Source organism: Coregonus clupeaformis, chromosome 24, assembly GCF_020615455.1.
Source record: "Coregonus clupeaformis isolate EN_2021a chromosome 24, ASM2061545v1, whole genome shotgun sequence".
Lineage (NCBI taxonomy): Eukaryota > Metazoa > Chordata > Actinopteri > Salmoniformes > Salmonidae > Coregonus > Coregonus clupeaformis.
In genome coordinates, this window is record NC_059215.1 from 40,987,720 (window position 1) to 41,008,844 (window position 21,125).

The following is a 21,125-nucleotide window of genomic DNA, read 5'->3' on the forward strand; positions in this document are numbered from 1 at the left end:
GGCACTAAAACAATATTTCTGTTGATATTTATTAAAAATAACATTTGCACAAATGAATAACCCACATTTTATAATACCAGCTTGAAAAACAGAATAATTTCATTTCTGCACGGATTAACTGTTATGCCAATTAAGCAGCCTTCTGTGACACCCTCTCATAGCGAGCACAGAGAGAGAGAGATAATGAAAGAGGGAGAGAAAGAGAGAGAGAGAGAGAGAGAGAGAGAGAGAGAGAGAGAGAGAGAGAGAGAGAGAGAGAGAGAGATAATATACAGGGATGCTCTATCGACGGCAAATGAGAGCTTATCGGCTAGTATAGTATACATATTGAGTCGATATATATTTTTATGGTGATATTTTTTTTCTTCCTTGATGCAGAAAATATATTTTGTTTATCGTTCATCCATTTAGCGCTCTCGTCCCTACACCCTCACACTATTCTATTACCGTACACCCTTCCTCTTCCGCTGCACATAGATGTAATGTTGGTATCAGCGTTTCTTCCAATAACCCATGTCTGTGTGCATCCCGCCTCCCTGCGCTCTCAAATAGATGGTGCAAGTCAAAATGTCCAAATCGTCCGCAGACCCACTGCCTGGTGTCGAAACAGGCTCACAGTCTCACAATTTTCAGGTAGGTCTCTTCTTTTTAGATGGCACTCAGCAAAGTAGAGCTTGAAAATGGTTAACGTCTTGCTACTTGTTGTTGAAATGAAAGCGTACAGCCTTGGCAATAGTTTCTACCTACGCCAGTGGAATATCGTTTTGAAACTGCCGATTGATAAAAATAAGCAGAAGGCTATGCCACACGATAGGATTATGTTATCCGTTGAATTTGATCAGTTATCTGGGCTATTTATTTGTCGTTATAAAGAAAATAGATAAGATGATTGATAGGCCTACAATGTTCATTGCTGAAGTGTGTTCTTCACTCACTCTGTTTTCTAACCTTAATTCAGGCCTCTATTCTTCTGATTTTCAATATGCATTGTGCAATGGTGTTTTATTATTTATTTTAATGCATTTCCTGCTTAAGATCTGCATACAATGCGTCATACTCAGCCAAAACAGATCAAGATCATGTGTCTTATATTTCACTGTTTTAACGTTTAATCTATGGCGGGAAAGAAACCGTGAATATCAAGCACTTCTTGACAGGTGTATATGTTGGAGTAGATTGGCTCACCTGTAGCGTACTTCTTTCAGCGCTTTTATTTAACGCCATTGCAAAGGCACTCTACCATCTGGTTTTGGCATCAAAGTAACGGTTAGGTGGGAGCTAAATCCAATAACGAGACTTTATTGAGTCGGGGATTCGTATAGACCTACAGTGGGCTGGCTATATGTATAACAGTATACCCATGTTCTGTATTGTGAATGCATGTTAATTCCCCCCAAAAAAATAATTATAATAATAATAATCTCTACCAACAAAATTCGAAGCTCGCACTCACAGGGCACTCCAGAACAAGGTGTGCCCAATTCGTGGTCCTCTGTAGCTCAGCTGGTAGAGCACGGCGCTTGTAACGCCAAGGTAGTGGGTTCGATCCCCGGGACCACCCATACACAAAAATGTATGCACGCATGACTGTAAGTCGCTTTGGATAAAAGCGTCTGCTAAATGGCATATATTATTATTATATTATTATCACTGCATGGTTCATTACTATTTTCAGTTCTGCGTCAGCCTTTGTTCCCAATAAATACATTTAATCAATGGTTTGAAAAATATCATCCACTACTAGACATGTATTATTATCCAGACAATCATTACATATGGGTTGTTCCACGAAATGAGTGCCTTTTGTGTCCCTTTGATATTTTAAGTAGAAATTGTGCACAAATATTGCATTTTTAAAACCTATTATATTAAATTAAGTGCCCTTTAATATAGTCCACATGGAAATTAAATTTAAAAAAGTCCGATTTTTACTTGTCCCTCTGTGCATCCTCAGTGACTTCTAGGAAGATTTTAACCCCAACATTTATCCAAGTTTTCACCATCATTGTAAAGCCCCAATTATTTTGTTGCTTTGACAAAGTCATTTCTGAAGATTATTATTTATTTCATGTAATTAGTGATTCATTTTAAGGAAAAAATAACCTGTCCCTAATTTTTAGGTCAACCCTGTTATGTGAAATGAATTCTCGTTTTTTTACATCACACACAAAAATCCTAACAAACATTGAACATCTAATAGCCAAATGTGGTGGAAAACTGACCGGGTCGAGCATAACACGTCAACCCTGTTACCCATAGATAGACAGGCTTTTTTTTGTTGGTGAAGCTTGCATTCAATTGCCACTCCCTGTTGTACACAACACGCTTCCCTGTCACAAGGGGAAGAAATCGTCAACCCTGTTAAGGTCAAGCCTGTTACTTAATTTGACACTTAATAGGCACTTACAAACACTATAGTATTTGTAAATCATCTAACCTCTTGAGATGCACCGAATTGGTGGAACGACCCATATATCCAGCCAGAAGAATTGTTTGATTTAGACATCAATCTATCATACCATGTAATAGGATTTGAGAAATTGAGCTATTTGAAGATTTGAAGATGCACTAGACTTGTTCTAGTCTCTATCTATAGAAATGCATGAGCAAACATGTACATGATAAAACATTAATATATATTGAAGCCACTCGTTTCAGGAAAGGGTAATAGTCTAGGTAAAAAATGACCAATCTATAGCTCTGCGTTGCAGCCATAACACTGGTGAATGCTAGCAGGGTGAAGCAACAACAAGATTTGTAATAATGCTGCCAAAGCCTGATATCTTGTACCGTCGACAATCCCCTCTCTTCACGTTTCTTCTCTTCTTTTCTAATTTCTCTTTCATCCTTTCTCCTCATTACTCTCTCTGTCTTCTTCCTTTCCTTTGTTCTAAATACCCCGCTCTCTCTTTTAAAAAACGTTGTCCTCATCTTACTTTGTCTCCCTTCTTTCCCCCTGTCTTTTTGTGTTCTTCTGATTCCTGTCTCGTCTCTCTTTGCCCCCTCTCTCTTCCTTTCCTTCCTCTCCTTTCCTTTCTCATCCCTCTCTCCTCTGCCACAGCTGCCCAGGAAGTTGCCTAAGAGGAAGAGTCGGTTCAAACGTTCGGATGGCAGCACGTCCTCAGACACCACCTCCAGCTTCATCAAAAGACAGGTCATTTCAGAGTACTTTACTAGCTCCTGTTTCTATGGTCAGTGTACAGTGTGAATGGCATAACCAAGGATCTTGTGTCAATTTAGTACTGTCATACCACATTCCACAAGCAGTAATGAAGTGAAATACAAAATACTACAAGGTTTTTGGAATGCCTCCGGATTAAAAAGTGGCCATTGCCTTTGTTTTATTCTCAATCTTATAATAACCGATCACTGTGATGTCTTTATTAAGAGGCTTTTCATTTGGTTTAGTTCACGGGAGGCGTTTGAGGGGAGGACGGCTCGTAATAATGGCTGGAATGGAGTGAATGGAATGGCCCTTCCAGCCATTACTATGAGCCCGTCCTCCCCAATTAAGGTGCCACCAACCTCCTGTGGTTTAATTGGCTTTTACTAGTAAATGGTTTTTTTTCAGTATTGTAATTCTTAACATGTCCAATAGAGTGCAGTATTGGATTTGTAGCAGCAGTGTGTTACATGAAAATCCCAACCCAGCCCCAGTTTTTAATTAATGTTTTCAGGTCGAGCAAGCGCGAGCAGCAGGGGTACAGATTTGGTGTTATTTAAGAGAATCTCAATAACTGGTGAAAAAAGGGAAAGAGAAATTAGGTTAAGATAACACTGCCACTGAATTTAGATTTGTCACCACGCCCTAACAGCACCCTTTTTGGTCTCTCTTCCCCTAATAATGTCATGCAGTGAATTCAGGAAGTGTTTTTTAATTCTGTATGTTTGATGTATGTTTGATAGCCTGGTTCTCCATGCTCTGTATCTGCAGATGAATCTGGCTTGGTAAGCATGTCAGTGCAGTAACCAGCCAGGCGACTACAGTGTAGCGTCTGGCCCAGTAGAGAGGACCCCTGAGCCCCTGTAGAAGCTCTATGTGGAGAAATCAAAGAGCTTCAATCAGGTTACACTGCATGAGTCCAAGACTGACAACAACACTGTGAGTCAGAGGCCTCTTCTTCCCCATGATTATGGGAGCAAAGGGAATGCCAAAAGCCAGGGGTGGATTCTTACCCCCCTCGGCAAATGGAATAATGTATTTGTGTGCCAGACACCAGTTAACTGGGTGCTTTGTTTAGGCCTTGTTCTTCTAAAGGCATCTGGGTTTTCACACAGGGTTTCAATCCATATGACACCCCTTTATCCTCTCTGGTTTTTTATACCTTCTTCTTTGTGCACAGAAATAAAGATTAATCCACTCAATCAGTCACCGGAATATCTGTCAACAATGCATAACTGAAACATGCACTTAGAACAGTATAAGGAAATGCGTATGAAGAAAGAGTGAGAAGTGTAGCTAGTTGTCAGAAGCGTTGGTGCGAGCGAGCGAGGGAAGGAGGGAGGGAGGAGAAATGGCTGAAACAGATGTTTTATTTAGGAGGGGACATTAGTTATACTGATTAGGGGCTCAATGAAAACCTCCAGAATCCCTGAGAATATCGCAGGGCCTTAAATATAAATAGGACTCATTTGCAGGTCCAGGGAGAGGTGGTGTGTTGAACCTCCTATATCTCACCAGCTTCACGCCTTACATTTATACAAATACAGTTGTATTGCTCCCTCTCACTTCATTGGGGTTTTGTGTTTTGTGTGTGTGTGTGTGCATGTGCGTGTGTGTGCGTGAGTGTCTCTGTATTTGTTGGATTGCTGGATTGTTGTTGCTACTTATTAGCGCTTGATAATACCATAATATTACAAATGATTAACCTTTTACTGCAGTGGGCTAAATCATGGTCAGACAGAGTGTTTCTTGGTAGTCTTAAACAAATCTACTTTGAAATAAAAGTATACACCTCACACATGATTTTGGGTTTAAAAAAAGAAGACACTTGTACCATGTCAGATATAGAGTTGAAATGTATTCCATTTAGAGTTTGCATTCCAATACTACACATTATATAAATCACAGAAGACTGAAATATAACAAAACTGTTTGTCATAGAAACACCGGATTTTCGTCAGGTTTTTTGAAATAATCTTTATTAATTATGAAATTATGAAAAATATTAATAACATTCCACGCATGAGGCCAAAGAGGGCGCTTTTGGTCATTGACTGCAGGAAAGGGCTACCAAAAGAACGGAAAATACCTTAAACTTTCTTTGTTTAAATGTGTTTTCCTTGTGATAGGGATGGGGAGGGGTTCATTCCCATAGTGGAGCAGTATGACTCATTACTGCAGACAGTAGAATACAATAAACTGTTGATATGTGTTTCCACAAGTACAATGTACAATATATGAAATATACACAACCTGATAGTGGTAATAGACATTTACAATACCCTCATGAACATAGCTGTGGTAGAAATCTTGCTTATAATGCTGTGAAGTTAAATACTGATCTGTTCCCATTCTCAGATGCTGTAGTGAGAGTGAGTGAGTGGAGAGAAGGGCTATGTTAACACAAGTAGTTTGACTTGATGAGACATGATCAAGTTTTCCTCTGACTACAGGACTGAGAAGACAGGAAGGGATCGAAGGCAAGAGAGAGAGAGAGAGATGAGAGAGAAAGAAGGAGGTGGATTTGATCAAGTGACGTACTTTAGCTCTTCGCAAAAAGGTTTGTGCGTATGTGATTGGTCTAAGGGAGGGAGAGAGCGAGCGAGAGAGAGAAAGGGAGGGAGAGAGGGTATCATAGGAGGATGTTCCAGTGCATGTCCTCCCTGGCTCAGGGAAGGACCACAGTACAGGATGACTGCATACAGCATGTAGCCTAGAGTAGGGATAGGCTGGCTTTATCACCACACTGAGTAAGTACACAGACTCCCTCAGGAGCCATTGCCATCTCTTCCTCTCAATCTGTCTCTTCCTCTCCTCATTGTCTCTCCATCTCTTCTTTCTCCTCCTCATCTCCGCTGCTCTTTATGTCTTTCATTTTCCTCTCTCCCCCCCTCCTCCACATCTCTCTCCATCCTCTCTTCTCTGTTTCTCTCTTTTACAGCTTATTCTTCCGCTTCCTTCTTCATTCTTCCCATTAAATCCAAATACCTCATGGATTAAAATGATGTGTCCTATGAGTTGCTAATTTCAGATCATCTCAGATCAGATCTTGATTGGTAGTGATTGTTGGGGCTGTGGTCTGTGATCTATGAGTGTATGTACGCGTCTTTAACTGTTAAAGGAGCAACCTGCCTTCACTTAACCACCCGTTTTACAACTAAAGTAGCTTGCATTTATGCTGCAGAAATGTTTTGTTACCCTTCCCCAGATCGGTGCCTCGACACAATACTGTCTCGGAGCTCATGGCTTGGTTTTTGCTCTGACATGCACTGTCAACTGTGGGACCTTATATAGACAGGTGTGTGCCATTCCAAATCATGTTCAATCAATTGAATTGACCACAGGTGGACTTCAATCAAGTTGTAGAAACATCTCAAGGATGATCAATGGAAACAGGATGCAACCTGAGCTAAATTTCAAGTCTCATAGCAAAGGGTCTGAATACTTATGTCAATAAGGTATTACTGTTTGTTATTTTTTATAAATTAGCAAACATTTCTAAAAACCTGTTTTTGTTTTGTCATTATGGGGTATTGTATGTAGATAGCTGAGGAACATTTTTTATTTAATCCATTTTAGAATATGGCTGTAACGTAACAAAATGTGGAAAAAGTCAAGGGGTCTGAATACTTTCCGAAGGCACTGTACATCTACAGAAATAAGACAGATCCTGCTTCTGTTGCCTGTTTGAGTGTTTGTTTAATAGCCTACTGATTCCATGTAAACCAAGCCTCATGCAACCACAACATAAACAATTTCAAAAATGCGTCTGTTTTTGATCTTTGCTATACTTTTTTTCCCTTTAGAACAGCCTCTCTGGTATTTTTTAAATAATTTATTTAGTGTTGTTTACACTGTTCCAAATTGTCATAAAAAGCATAGACTATTTATAATAATTATGATAATAATAACCCTCCTTTTTCTTGATCTCCATATTATTATTATTACTATCATCATTATTGTAATAATATGTAACGTCATTATCATTATCATTAGTAGGCTTAGTATAGAAGCCTTGTATAAACATCATTGAGCTGTAGACCTAAGAGCGCATCCTGTTTAGTCTTAATGCCGTAACTTACTTAGGCCTATATTTCAATACTTATAAAGGCTACGGTACTGTATCAATCAATCAGTCATTCATTCATATGATCACACAGCATACCAGTCATTCATGATTGGACATGCAATAAAGCATTTTAGTTTAAAATAAAATAACAAAGCGACCCTTGAATAATTTGCGTAAACAATAAATAAACCGTTCCATTTTGGAAATTGCATTCACGAATGAATGCGACTGGTTTTAGTCTTTGCTGTAATAAAGGCTTTACAAAAAACACACACAAAAAAAAACGTTAGAACAGACTCTCTGGTACACTTATAATTTATTTTGTGTTGTTTACATTGTTCCAAACGGTCAGAGAAATTATATTGTAATCTAACAGCACCTGTTTGGCACACATAGCCTAATATACAGTGGGGAAAAAAAGTATTTAGTCAGCCACCAATTGTGCAAGTTCTCCCACTTAAAAAGATGAGAGAGGCCTGTAATTTTCATCATATGTACACGTCAACTATGACAGACAAAATGAGGAAAAAAAATCCAGAATATCACATTGTAGGATTTTTAATGAATTTATTTGCAAATTATGGTGGAAAATAAGTGTTTGGTCAACTTCAAACAAGCAAGATTTCTGGCTCTCACAGACCTGTAACTTCTTCTTTAAGAGGCTCCTCTGTCCTCCACTCGTTACCTGTATTAATGGCACCTGTTTGAACTTGTTATCAGTATAAAAGACACCTGTCCACAACCTCAAACAGTCACACTCCAAACTCCACTATGGCCAAGACCAAAGAGCTGTCAAAGGACACCAGAAACAAAATTGTAGACCTGCACCAGGCTGGGAAGACTGAATCTGCAATAGGTAAGCAGCTTGGTTTGAAAAAATCTACTGTGGGAGCAATTATTAAGAAATGGAAGACATTCAAGACCACTGATAATCTCCCTCGATCTGGGGCTCCACGCAAGATCTCACCCCGTGGGGTCAAAATGATCACAAGAACGGTGAGCAAAAATCCCAGAACCACATGAATGACCTGCATGAATGACCTGCAGAGAGCTGGGACCAAAGTAACAAAGCCTACCATCAGTAACACACTACGCCGCCAGTGACTCAAATCCTGCAGTGTCAGACGTGTCCCCCTGCTTAAGCCAGTACATGTCCAGGCCCATCTGAAGTTTGCTAGAGTGCATTTGGATCAGGGTTCTTCAATCCTGGTCCTGGAGGGCCGAAACACTTCTGTTTTTTATTTCTACCTGGTAGTTAATTGCACTCACCTGGTTTTCCCAGGTCTGAATTAGCCCCTGATTAGAAGGAGAGGATGAAAAACAGAGGTGTTTCGGCCCTCCAGGACCAGGATTGAAGAACCCTGATTTGGATGATCAAGAAGAGGATTGGGAGAATGTCATATGGTCAGATGAAACCATATAAAACCATGGTAAAAACTCAACTCGTTGTGTTTGGAGGACAAAGAATGCTGAGTTGCATCCAAAGAACACCATACCTACTGTGAAGCATGGGGGTGGAAACATCATGCTTTGGGGCTGTTTTTCTGCAAAGGGACCAGGACGACTGATCCGTGTAAAGGAAAGAATGAATGGGGCCATGTATCGTGAGATTTTGAGTGAAAACCTCCTTCCATCAGCAAGGGCATTGAAGATGACACGTGGCTGGGTCTTTCAGCATGACAATGATCCCAAACACACCGCCCGGGCAACGAAGGAGTGGCTTCGTAAGAAGCATTTCAAGGTCCTGGAGTGGCCTAGCCAGTCTCCAGATCTCAATCCCATAGAAAATCTTTGGAGGGAGTTTAAAGTCTGTGTTGCCCAGCGACAGCCCCAAAACATCACTGCTCTAGAGGAGATCTGCATGGAGGAATGGGCCAAAATACCAGCAACAGTGTGTGAAAACCTTGTGAAGACTTACAGAAAACGTTTGACCTGTGTCATTGCCAACAAAGGGTATATAACAAAGTATTGAGAAACTTTTGTTATTGACCAAATACTTATTTTCCACCATCATTTGCAAATAAATTCATAAAAAATCCTACAATTTGATTTTCTGGAAAAAAAATTCTCATTTTGTCTGTCATAGTTGACGTGTACCTATGATTAAAATTACAGGCCTCTCTCATCTTTTTAAGTGGGAGAACTTGCACAATTGGTGGCTGACTAAATACTTTTTTTCCCCACTGTACATGCAGCGCTTGCTCCTTACCTTCTTTTTCTTGATCTCCAGTATTTTCCACAACTAGTTACTTTTATTCCACACATCTGACTTCCCCTTCACCTCCTGAGCAACCAGTAAACATTCCCCCGTTTCGAGTTTATTTGTCACGTCCTCTGAATTCTTCCAGATGAATGAAAATGAAAGAGATAGGGAGAGAAGGAGTAAGAGAAAGAGGGTGTGTGTGAATGTGTTTGTGTGTGTGTGTGTGTGTGTGTGTGTGTGTGTGTGTGTGTGTGTGTGTGTGTGTGTGTGTGTGTGTGTGTGTGTGCGTGTGTGTGTGTGTGTGTGTGTGTGTGTGTGTGTGTGTGTGTGTGTGTGTGTGATATGAAGCCAAGGGAGTAAGTGTGAGTGGATGGATTCTAGCAGTAGGTGTGAGGTCCCCTGCTCCAGTGCTCTCTCAGAGCTGATCTCTACACGTTAATAATGGATGGGCATGGCAACCCAGGCGACTCTCTCAGCGCCCTAACGTCATTTTGAAGCACTTAGACCCAGCTCTTTTCCCACTCCAGCCATGTACGGCTAGTAAACATGGCTCTGTGTGTGTGTGTGTGTGTTTGAGTGCATGTGTGTGTGTGTGTGTGTGTTTGTGTGTTCGGTTAGGTACAGGATGTTCACATTGAATACAGCGCTGCTACAGAGCGCAGGAATACAGTTTCATGTCTGTGTCAGGCTCCAGTGCTGCCTTCTTAATCAGTCAGGTATGGACAGCTTCTGTCTGTCTGTCTGTCTGTCTCTCTCACACTCTCGTCCTTCTCCTCCCATCCTTCACACAATTTTATTCTGCTCTAATCTATATCCTGAGATCATCTATGCGTATCTCATTATATGAACCCTTTCTTTCTCTCTTCTCTCCATCCCTCCCTCCATCCAGCGCTTTCTTGCTATGTCTGTCCCTGCACATCTCCTTTAGGTGTATCTTTGAATGCATCTCTCTCTTTTCCCCGTTCCTTTGCTCATCTCTGTGTCTTTCTCCACCTCCTCTCTCTCCTCTCTCTCTCTCTCTCTCTCTCTCTCTCTCTCTCTCTCTCTCTCTCTCTCTCTCTCTCTCTCTCTCTCTCTCTCTCTCTCTGTCTCTCTCTCTCTCTCTCTCTCTCTCTCGCTCTCTCTCTCTCTCGCTCTCTCTCTCTCGCTCTCTCTCTCTCTCTCTCTCTCTCTCTCTCTCTCTCTCTCTCTCTCTCTCTCTCTCTAGCTCTCTCTCTCTCTCTCTCTCACACTCTCTTTCTCTCTCAGTAAGGCATAGACCACTCTAGCACTGGTGCAGTGTTGGCTTGAATAATGTTTGTGCTGAAAATCTGATTCAGTTATAACTTAGAAACCTAGTGAAAGAGCATTCTGTGTGTGTGTGTGTGTGTGTGTACATTCAAGGCTCCCCCTGTCGGCGTATTCAAATGACTGTATTGTGCTGTCTCAACATTATGTATAGAGTATGATGCAGGTAGGAAAATTAAAGATGGTGTCATAGAGTATAATGTTGTTACGGGTGCTGAGGCTGGTCAGATGAATAGAGGTGTAGGTAATAGAAGTGTGTGTGTGTGTGTGTGTGTGTGTGTGTGTGTGTGTGTGTGTGTGTGTGTGTGTGTGTGTGTGTGTGTGTATGTACATCAGCACAGAGATGTTCATAAACCCCGGAGTGTTTTCTCTACTCCCCTCAGGTCCCCACCTCTCTCTAGCTCTCTATCCACCCCTTTCTCTCTCTCTGCTTCTCTGTTCCCCTGTCCGGCCGGCTTTGTTCGCTGTAGTGTTGACAGAATCAGGGCTGAGTTTCTTCAGAGGAGCCAAATATAGGATAGCAGAGAATACTGTAGACCGCCCAAACTGCACGAAGCACAACACTTCTGTCTCTCTCTCTTCCGTTGAGAAGTATAAATATTTTTCTTTTTTCTTTTTTCTCCCTTTTCTGTTTTTGGCAAAGGATGTACATTTTTTTCATGTATCCCTAACGTGGTTGAAAGTTTTAATAACTGGTACAGCCTTGTGGTTTTCGGCCTTAATCCGGTGAATCATTTGGCATTATTTGATAAATAGCCTACTAGATAGCTCCTGTGCAGGACCATTAGCTACTCTGATCGAATAATGCATCTTAAAGTCAGCAAGGTGTTTGTTTACCTATGCTACGAAGTCATTGTTTTCATCCACTTCTCCCACAATGCCATTGTGTTCTGCAGACTGGATCCTGGGGCGTGTCCTCATATTAGGCCACTAAATGATTCATGAGATGTATATACGGTATATTTTACTAACAAGCAGAAGTCCATAGAGAAGAGCATAAGGGATGTACGTGTACTGCACTGCATTGTTGGAGGATGAGGGGGGCAGAAGAGAGAGGAGACCACTATATCCTTTGCACTATATTTGGTGTACCAAGCAGAGAGCTAGTGTAGGGGAGAGAAACCATGAGAGAAAGTGGGTGATGAAGAGAGAAATCTCAAAGAAAGAGAAAATATGATGTGTTAGAGTGTGTGTATATTACTTCCAGTATTACACAACAGAAGAATAGGTTTCAGTGTGCAGGCAATTTTCTGTGTGATCTGTGACCGTCACCACACCACTCTTTAGATAACAGCAGGAAAGTGATGTAGCGGGTTCGTGTGTGTGTGTGTGTGTGTGTGTGTGTGTGTGTGTGTGTGTGTGAATCTGTGAGTGCAGGCGTGTGAAAGAGAGAGGCTGCCTTTGTGTATGGTTCTTCAGGCTCTTACCTCACCTCAGATCCCTGTCCTGAAATCAACCACAACCACCTCTATATTTGTCTCACAACCAATACAAGTAAATATACAGTTTTTCTCAATTGCTAAAACACTAAACCCTATTGTCTGAACCAAATGCTCAGTTGCCTGAACCCACTGATTGAATCAATCACTCGTTTGGCAAAACCATAAGCACTTTTCACCTGTTTAGACATAACTTGCCAACACATTTTCATTGTGATGCACCCGTGCTGCATAATGGTGAGCACAGGTGACAAAAGTCAAACACAATTAGAGCACAGGTGTCACCACTTGAACACAACAACTCAAAATTGATCACACTTGTGGCTAATGATGTGAGGGGACATATACAGTAAGCCAGTTCAGAGAGCACTGGTTTGTGAGGCCCTACAATGGATAGAAATCTGAGAGGAAGAGTTCGTGTGAGAGGAGGTCGAGGTGGTCGAGGTGGTCAGCGAAGACAAAGAACAGTAATATCTGATGAAATCAGAGCTACTGTGATTGACCATGTTCTTGTCCATGGTATGAGCATGAGGGAGGCTGGACAAAGGGGTACAACCAAACATCAGTAGATTCACTGTGTCCACCATAATCCGAAGATTTAGAGAAGAGAACAGGTAATTACCTTTTTTTGACATTATAGTACAGTATGTAAATGTTGACAGCAATTACTGTATGACATACTATATACTGTACCACAGTATACTGTAAGTAAATATATGTTTCAGTACATCACTGTACCAATGTACTGTAGTATTGTAATGGAGGGTTGGTCTAACTGTTTGTAGGCCTAGTATTCCATGTATATTTTTGTAACTCCATGTTCTCTTTTTGTAGAATTGAAAGACTGCCACATGGGGGTGGGAGGACAGGTATGTTCTCCCCACACCAAGAGACCCTAATTGTTGATATGGTCCGTGAGAACAATGCCATTAAACTGAGCGAAATTCAGCAGAAGATCATTGAGGACCATTTAAATTTTTAGGGTATCAACAGTGTCAGCCTCTCTACTGTTGATCGTGTCCTCAAGCGCAACAGACTGCGCATGAAACAGCTATACAGAGTGCCCTTTGATCGCAACTCAGACAGAGTCAAAGAGCAAAGATTCCAGTATGTACAGGTTGGCATATATCCAGACACATTCAATGTTGATTACTCTAAGTAGTGATTTACTGTAGTGGCCTAAATCACTTTTTCCGTATCACTTACAAAACTATATCTATTTCTACAGAGGGTTTTTCAACTGGATGCAATGGAAAGACCCCATCAATACATCTACATGGATGAAGCTGGGTTTAATCTCACCAAAAGGAGAAGGAGAGGCCGTAATGTGATTGGCCATTGTTGGTGTTCCTGGACAGCGTGGTGGCAATGTCACATTATGTGCTGCCATCAGCAATCATGGGGTTGTCCACCATCATGCCAACCTGGGGCCCTACAACACTCACCAGCTCCTCATTTTCCTCAATCACATGCGAGATGCTTTGTTAGGGCAGCAGGATGAGCATCCCATCTATGTTGTTGTTTGGGACAATGTGAGTTTTCACATCCAGGTTAGAGAGTGGTACAATATGAACCAAGGTTTTATCAATCTTTGCCTTCCACCGTACTCCCCTTTCCTAAACCCCATTGAGGAATTATTCTCCTCATGGCGGTGGAAGGTATATGAACGCCAACCTTACACCAGGGTAAATCTCCTGCAAGCCATGGGACTTGCCTGTGGTGACATAGGTGTGGAGGCATGCCAAGCCTGGATACAGCATGCCAGGGTTTTTTTCCCCCGTTGCCTGGCCAGACAAAATGTGGCCTGTGATGTGGATGAAGTCCTATGGCCTGACCCAGTACGGAGACATGATGCTGTGGCTGAGTAATGCACTTATTTGTATATTTTTGTACTTTATTTTTACATGGGCTTACTGTACACAAGTGGCAAACGCATAACATTTCTGTTTGTTTTTACAAGTGCTACATGTAAATGCACAAGATTTCTGTTTTGTCTTTTTGTACAAGTGCTAAATGCACAGTTTTTTTTTGTTTTGCAACATGCATTTAGCCTACAGTGAACAATAAACATTTATTTCTCCAGCTTCATGTCCTGAGCATTGTGTTTTCTATTTTTCTACGTAGTGTTTAGTGACTGTTCAGTAGTGTTTTTTATTTTTGATTGACTCGGGGCACGATTTGACAACATAGTTCAGTTTTGAGCACAGATTGAACTGTTTTGAGGTGAAAGTTTGGTTTTGCAAGAAGAGTCTGAGGTTTTGTGAATGTAGCTTGAAAATTGGGTTTTGTGTTCACAGTTAAGAGAAAAGGAGAGCAGCTTTCAAGAAATGTGTCTTAGCAATCGAGAAAAACTGTAAAAAGATGTTGTATTGTCACATACACCAGATAGGTGCAGTGAAATATGTTTTTACGTACTCTCTCCTCTCCCTCTCCAGGGGTCGGCTGATTCGTACACCAGTAGACCGTCGGATTCCGACCTGTCAGCGGAGGAGGACCGCGAGGCGTATCGGCGTGAAGCCGAGCGCCAGGCCCAGCTCCAGCTCGACAGAGCTAAGGTGTGTTTTGTTATGAAACACACACACACATACTCACACATGAACGCACGCACGGACGCACACACACACTATTGGTAAGACTAATTGAAACGTTGTTGTCTGTCCCTGCAGTCTAAACCTGTAGCGTTTGCGGTGAAGACCAACGTGGCTTTCTGTGGGGCTCTGGATGAGGACTGTCCTGTTCAAGGAGCTGCAATCAACTTCGAAGCCAAAGACTTCCTGCACATTAAGGAGGTGAGGAACTGTGGAAGGAGGACAACACTCACTCCTCTCACTCCTCTTCCTCTCACCCCTCTTCCTCTCACCCCTCTTCCTCCATGCCCTCTGTCTTTCTGCCCTTTGATCCCCATGGAAACAACAGCAGCTGTAGAAAGCATCCACATAGTGGTTACACGTAATTCTTTGAATTATGTTAAGTATTATCAGATTTGTATCTTGCTGCGTTAGGCAATATTGAGACATATTGCTCATTGTGTTTCCAGAAGTAGCTACAATAATGACCTGGATCAAGCAGTGCCTATTGTGTAATGTCGAGTTATGTTGTTGTAACAGAAGTACAATAATGACTGGTGGATTGGTCGTCTGGTGAAGGAGGGGGCAGACATCACCTTCATCCCCAGCCCTCTACGCCTGGAGGCTATGAGACTCAAACACGAGCAGAAACAAAGGTGAACCAACATGTCCTGATGTTTGTAAGAATTTGGGACATTAAGGGAATATCGGGGGCATAATATAATATTGTAATGCATCCCAAACTAACATAGGATTGGGCTTCGTTACACTTAACCCTTAACACAATAACCATAACCATAACAGTAACCTCAAACCCCAACTATGACCCAGGCTGTGACCTGTCACCTTTGTTCTGACTTGTCTGTTGTGCAGGAAAAGAGGGGGGAACTCTTCCTCCAGTCTGGGTGACATGGTGTCTGGGAGCTGGAGGACAACGCCACCATCCGGTGGTAGGTATAAGTATTACACCATCTGACCGAATACTGTATTATAAACTCAATCTTGATCTTTCTTCTCACTCACTGATATATCTTATGTCACTGATTGTACTTTTCTTGTTTTCAAAAGACAAACCGAAGCAAAAGCAGGTAGGTTTTTATGTCGTCTTCTCTAAAAAAAAAACATGAACCTGTTTTAAAGGGTGAAACTATTTATCCAATGATTGGAACTTTGATTGACACTCTCTCTGTCTTTCTCTTGGTCTCTTTCTCTCTTGTTTCACACAGGAACACATTCCTCCATATGACGTGGTCCCGTCTATGCGGCCGGTGGTCTTAGTGGGGCCGTCACTGAAGGGCTATGAGGTAAGTGTCTCTCACTCTCTCTCCGTTCTAATAAGGCCTAGAACAGTGTTTCTACTAGGGGCAGTCAACCTTTGGTCCTTCTTCTTTGGAGGACCAAATTACACTTGTAAATGGGGGTCAGCTAAGCTAACCATCTGAAGGAGTGGTTGGTTGAGAAACACTGTCCTAGAACGAGTTAAGAGCCGCCTCTAGTTTGCTCCATCTAGTGATACTGATTCACATTTCTCTCTCTGCTCCACAGCTGAATAATGATATCCCATTCAGACGGTGGAATGAACACCAAGCATGGCTAATTCATTGATCTATATTTAGATGCTGTGTGATGTTTCTTTCATCTGGGGTTCAGATTCAATGAATTTCAAAGTACGCTGAGTGTACAAAACATTAGAACACCTGCTCTTTCCATGACATAGACTGAGCAGGTGAATCCAGGTAAAAGATATGATCCCTTATTGATGTCACCTGTTAAATCCACTTAAATCAGTGTAGATGAAGGGGAGGAGACAGGTTAAAGAATACTTTTTTAACCCTTGAGACAATTGAGACATGGATTGTGTATGTGTGCCATTCAGAGGGTGAATTGGCAAGACAAAAGATTTAAGTGCCTTTGAATGGGGTATGGTAGTAGGTGCCAGGTGCAGCGGTTTGAGTGTGTCAAGAACTACGCTGCTAGATTTTTCACACTCAACAGTTCCCCATGTGTATCAAGAATGGTCCAGCACCCAAAGGACATCCAGCCAACGGCAGGCCAGTGGTCGAAAACGGGTCATTGATGAAAGACGACAAAGGAGGCAGACATGAATTGTGCAGAGCAACAGGCAGGCTACAGTTAGTTAACTGACAGTCCAGTACAGCATTGGTGCCCAAAGACCCATAAAAGAATGCACAACTCGTCATACCTAGACCCGAATGGGCTATGGCAGCTGACGACCTTACAGAGTTCCACTTCTTTCAGCAAAAAACAAGAAACTGCGGTTCCAGTGGGCTAAAGAACGAAAACACTGGACACTGTAGAATTGGAAAAACATTGCCTGGTCTAATGAATCCCGGTTCCTGCTGTTTCACGCTGATGGGAGGACTAGGGTACGGAGAAAAAAAACGAGTACATGCATCCATCATGCCGCGTGTCAACATTGCAGGCTGGTGGTGGTGGTGTGATGGTGTGTTTTCATGGCACACATTGGGCACCTTGATAAAAGCGGAGCAACGTTTGAATGCCACAGGATATCTGAACATCATTGCCAATCAGGTGCATTCCTTCATGGCAGTAGTGTATCCATCTGCTAATATATTTGTATTCAGCAGGATAATGCTCCATGCCACAAGGCTAGGATTTTCCAGGAATGGTTCCACGAACTTGACAGTGAATTCAGCTTACTGCAGTGGCCTGCCCAGTCACCAGCTCTCAATCCAATTGAGCATCTGTGGGATGAGATGGAACGATATATTCGGAGTAGAGATCCACTACCAGCAAACTTGACACAACTGTGGGAAGCATTAGAGTCAACATGGGCCAGCATCCCTGTGGAACGCTTTCTTCACCATGCCACGACTAATTGAGGCTGTTCTGAGGGCAAAAGAGGGGGGTATAGTGTATGCTTCTTTAGGCAAGAGGATTTCTCACTCCCTTGTTTATTGTCTTGCCAAGTACTCATTTTGATGTGGGGGGCTTAGACTTAAAGGTTGGGGGTAAAGTTGTACGTTTGTTCTACTGATGCTTAGATAGTTTGATTGACAATGATATGAATCCAAGATCTCTTTGTCTTTCTCTACCCTCCCTCAGGTGACAGATATGATGCAGAAAGCTCTGTTTGACTTCCTGAAACACAGGTTTGAAGGAAGGTTAGTATATACAGGCATCATGATTAACTGACAACTGCACATTAATGTAGCTAGTTGTTTATGAACATTTTAGTAATTTAGCAGACGCTCTTATCCAGAGCGACTTACAGGAGCAATTAGGGTTAAGTGACTTACTCAAGGGCACATCGACAGATTTCTCACCTAGTCGGCTCGGGAATTGGAACCAGCGACCTTTCGGTTACTGGCCCAACGCTCTTAACCGCTAGGCTACTTCTCTCTTTTATGTACATCTATGACACAGGTGTTCTTTTGTTTGCTCGCCCTCTGTTTGATCCCTTTCTAAACCTCCATTACATTCAACACTGTGATCTTCTGTCTGTAGTGTGTATTAGCAGCGTATGTGTAGTTAGTGTTATTTATTGTGTGTTTATCCTGTTTTGTTTCTGACACCTGCAGAATCTCCATCACACGTGTTACGGCAGACCTATCTCTTGCCAAGAGATCTGTCCTCAACAAGAGGCCCATCATGGAGAGATCCAATACTCGCTCCAGCCTGGGTGAGTACACATACACACCAGTGGCGGCTGCTGAGGGGAGGACGGCTCATAATAATGTCTGGAACGGAGTAAATGGAAAGGCATCAAACCATGTGTTTGATGTATTTGATACCATTCCACTGATTCCGCTCCAGCCATTACCACGAGCCCGTCCTCCACAATTAAGTTGCCACGAACCTCCTGTGACACACACATGCACGCACACACACACATTCACTTTAACATGCACATTTGTTCATGTAAACACTCCTTCCGTCGCCTCCAACTGCTCTTAAACACTAGTAAAACTAAATGCATGCTCTTCAACCGAATGCTGCTTGCACCCGCCCACCCGACTAGAATCACTACTCTCGGCGGGTCTGACCTAGAGTATGTGGACAACTACAAATACCTAGGTGTCTGGTTAGACTGTAAACTCTCCTTCCAGACTCACATTAAGCATCTCCAATCAAAAGTTAGATCTAGAATCGGCTTCCTATTTCGCAACAAAGCCTCCTTCACTCATGCTGCCAAACATGCCCTCGTAAAACGGACTATCCTACCGATCCTTGACTTCGGCAATGTCATTTACAAAATAGCCTCCAACACTCTACTCAGCAAATTGGATGTAGTCTATCACAGTGCCATCCGTTTTGTCACCAAAGCCCCATATACTACCCACCATTGTGACCTGTACGCTCTTGTTGGCTGGCCCTCACTACATATTCGTCGCCAAACCCACTGGCTCCAGGTCATCTATAAATCACTGCTAAGCAAATCCCTGTCTTATCTTAGCTCACTGGTCACCATAGCAACACCCACCCGTAGTCTGCACTCCAGCAGGTATATCTCACTGGTCATCCCCAAAGCCAACACCTCCTTTGGCCACCATTCCTTCCAGTTCTCTGCTGCTAATGACTGGAACGAACTGCAAAAATCTCTGAAGCTGGAGACTCTTATCTCCCTCACTAACTTTAGGCGTCAGTTGTCAGAGCAGCTTACCGATCACTGCACCTGTACACAGCCCATCTGTAATTAGCCCATCCAACTACCTCATCCCCATATTGTTATTTATTTTGCTAATTTGCACCCCAGTATCTCTATTTTCACATCATCTTTTGCACAATATCATTCCAGTGTTAATACGAAATTGTAACTATTTTGCACTATGGCCTATTTATTGCCTTACCTCCATAATTTACTACATTCGCACACACTGTATATATATTTTCTGTTGTATTTTTGACTTTATGTTTTGTTTACCCCATATGTAACTCTGTGTTGTTGTTTTTATCGCACTGCTTTGCTTTATCTTGGCCAGGTCGCAGTTGTAAATGAAAACTTGTTCTCAACTGGCTTACCTGGTTAAATAAAGGTTAAATAAAAAATAAATAAAATTACAAAGTCTGTAAGCGTCCAGAGTGCATGGATAGATCTCTAGGTCAGGTACATATTTTACATTTACATTTTCGTCATTTAGCAGACGCTCTTATCCAGAGCGACTTACAAATTGGTGCATTCACCTTATGATAGCCAGTGGGACAACCACTTTACAATCGTTTTTTTTTTTTTTTTTTGGGGGGGGGGTAAGGGGGGTAGGAGGATTACTTTATCCTATCCCAGGTATTCCTTAAAGAGGTGGGGTTTCAAGTGTCTCCGGAAGGTGGTGAGTGACTATGCTGTCCTGGCGTCGTGAGGGAGCTTGTTCCACCATTGGGGTGCCAGAGCAGCGAACAGTTTTGACTGGGCTGAGCGGGAACTGTGCTTCCGCAGAGGAAGGGGAGCCAGCAGGCCAGAGGTGGATGAACGCAATGCCCTCGTTTGGGTGTAGGGACTGATCAGAGCCTGAAGGTACGGAGGTGCCGTTCCCCTCAAAGCTCCGTAGGCAAGCACCATGGTCTTGTAGCAGATGCGAGCTTCAACTGGAAGCCAGTGGAGTGTGTGGAGGAGCGGGGTGATGTGAGAGAACTTGGGAAGGTTGAACACCAGACGGGCTGCGGCGTTCTGGATGAGTTGTAGGGTTTAATGGCACAGGCAGGGAGGCCAGCCAACAGCGAGTTGCAGTAATCCAGACGGGAGATGACAGGTGCCTGGATTAGGACCTGTGCCGCTTCCTGTGTAAGGCAGGGTCGTACTCTGCGAATGTTGTAGAGCATGAACCTACAGGATCGGGTCACCGCCTTGATGTTAGCGGAGAACGATGTTGTCCAGGGTCACACCAAGGCTCTTTGCACTCTGGGAGGAGGACACAACGGAGTTGTCAACCGTGATGGCGAGATCATGGAATGGGCAGTCCTTCCCCGGGAGGAAGAGCAGCTCCGTCTTGCCGAGGTTCAGCTTGAGGTGGTGATCCGTCATCCACACTGATATGTCTGCCAGACATGCAGAGATGCGATTCGCCACCTGGTTATCAGAAGGGGGAAAGGAGAAGATGAATTGTGTGTCGTCTGCGTAGCAATGATAGGAAAGGCCATGTGAGGATATGACAGAGCCAAGTGACTTGGTGTATAGCGAGAATAGGAGAGGGCCTAGAACTGAGCCCTGGGGGCACCAGTGGTGAGAGCACGTGGTGCGGAGACAGATTCTCGCCACGCCACCTGGTAAGAGCGACCTGTCAGGTAGGACGCAATCCAAGAGTGAGCCGCGCCGGAGATGCCCAACTCGGAGAGGGTGGAGAGGAGGATCTGATGGTTCACAGTATCAAAGGCAGCAAATAGGTCTAGAAGGACGAGAGCAGAGGAGAGAGAGTTAGCT

General features: G+C 42.8%; 1 protein-coding gene across 2 annotated transcripts in view; it reads left to right on the forward strand.

Annotated features, from left to right (window-relative positions):
• Positions 1–492: 492 nt before the first annotated feature.
• cacnb3a (calcium channel, voltage-dependent, beta 3a) overlaps positions 493–21,125 on the forward strand; it is a 32,335-nt gene continuing 11,702 nt past the window's right edge. For both annotated transcript variants that reach the window (XM_041845878.2, XM_045207198.1), the window contains exons 1-10: positions 493–633; positions 3,062–3,154; positions 14,597–14,716; positions 14,828–14,950; positions 15,269–15,384; positions 15,602–15,678; positions 15,797–15,816; positions 15,955–16,032; positions 17,816–17,874; positions 18,292–18,392. In XM_041845878.2, the coding sequence (XP_041701812.1) occupies positions 553–633; positions 3,062–3,154; positions 14,597–14,716; positions 14,828–14,950; positions 15,269–15,384; positions 15,602–15,678; positions 15,797–15,816; positions 15,955–16,032; positions 17,816–17,874; positions 18,292–18,392 (868 nt within the window). In that variant the 5' untranslated portion in view covers positions 493–552. The remainder of the gene's footprint in view (positions 634–3,061; positions 3,155–14,596; positions 14,717–14,827; positions 14,951–15,268; positions 15,385–15,601; positions 15,679–15,796; positions 15,817–15,954; positions 16,033–17,815; positions 17,875–18,291; positions 18,393–21,125) is intronic.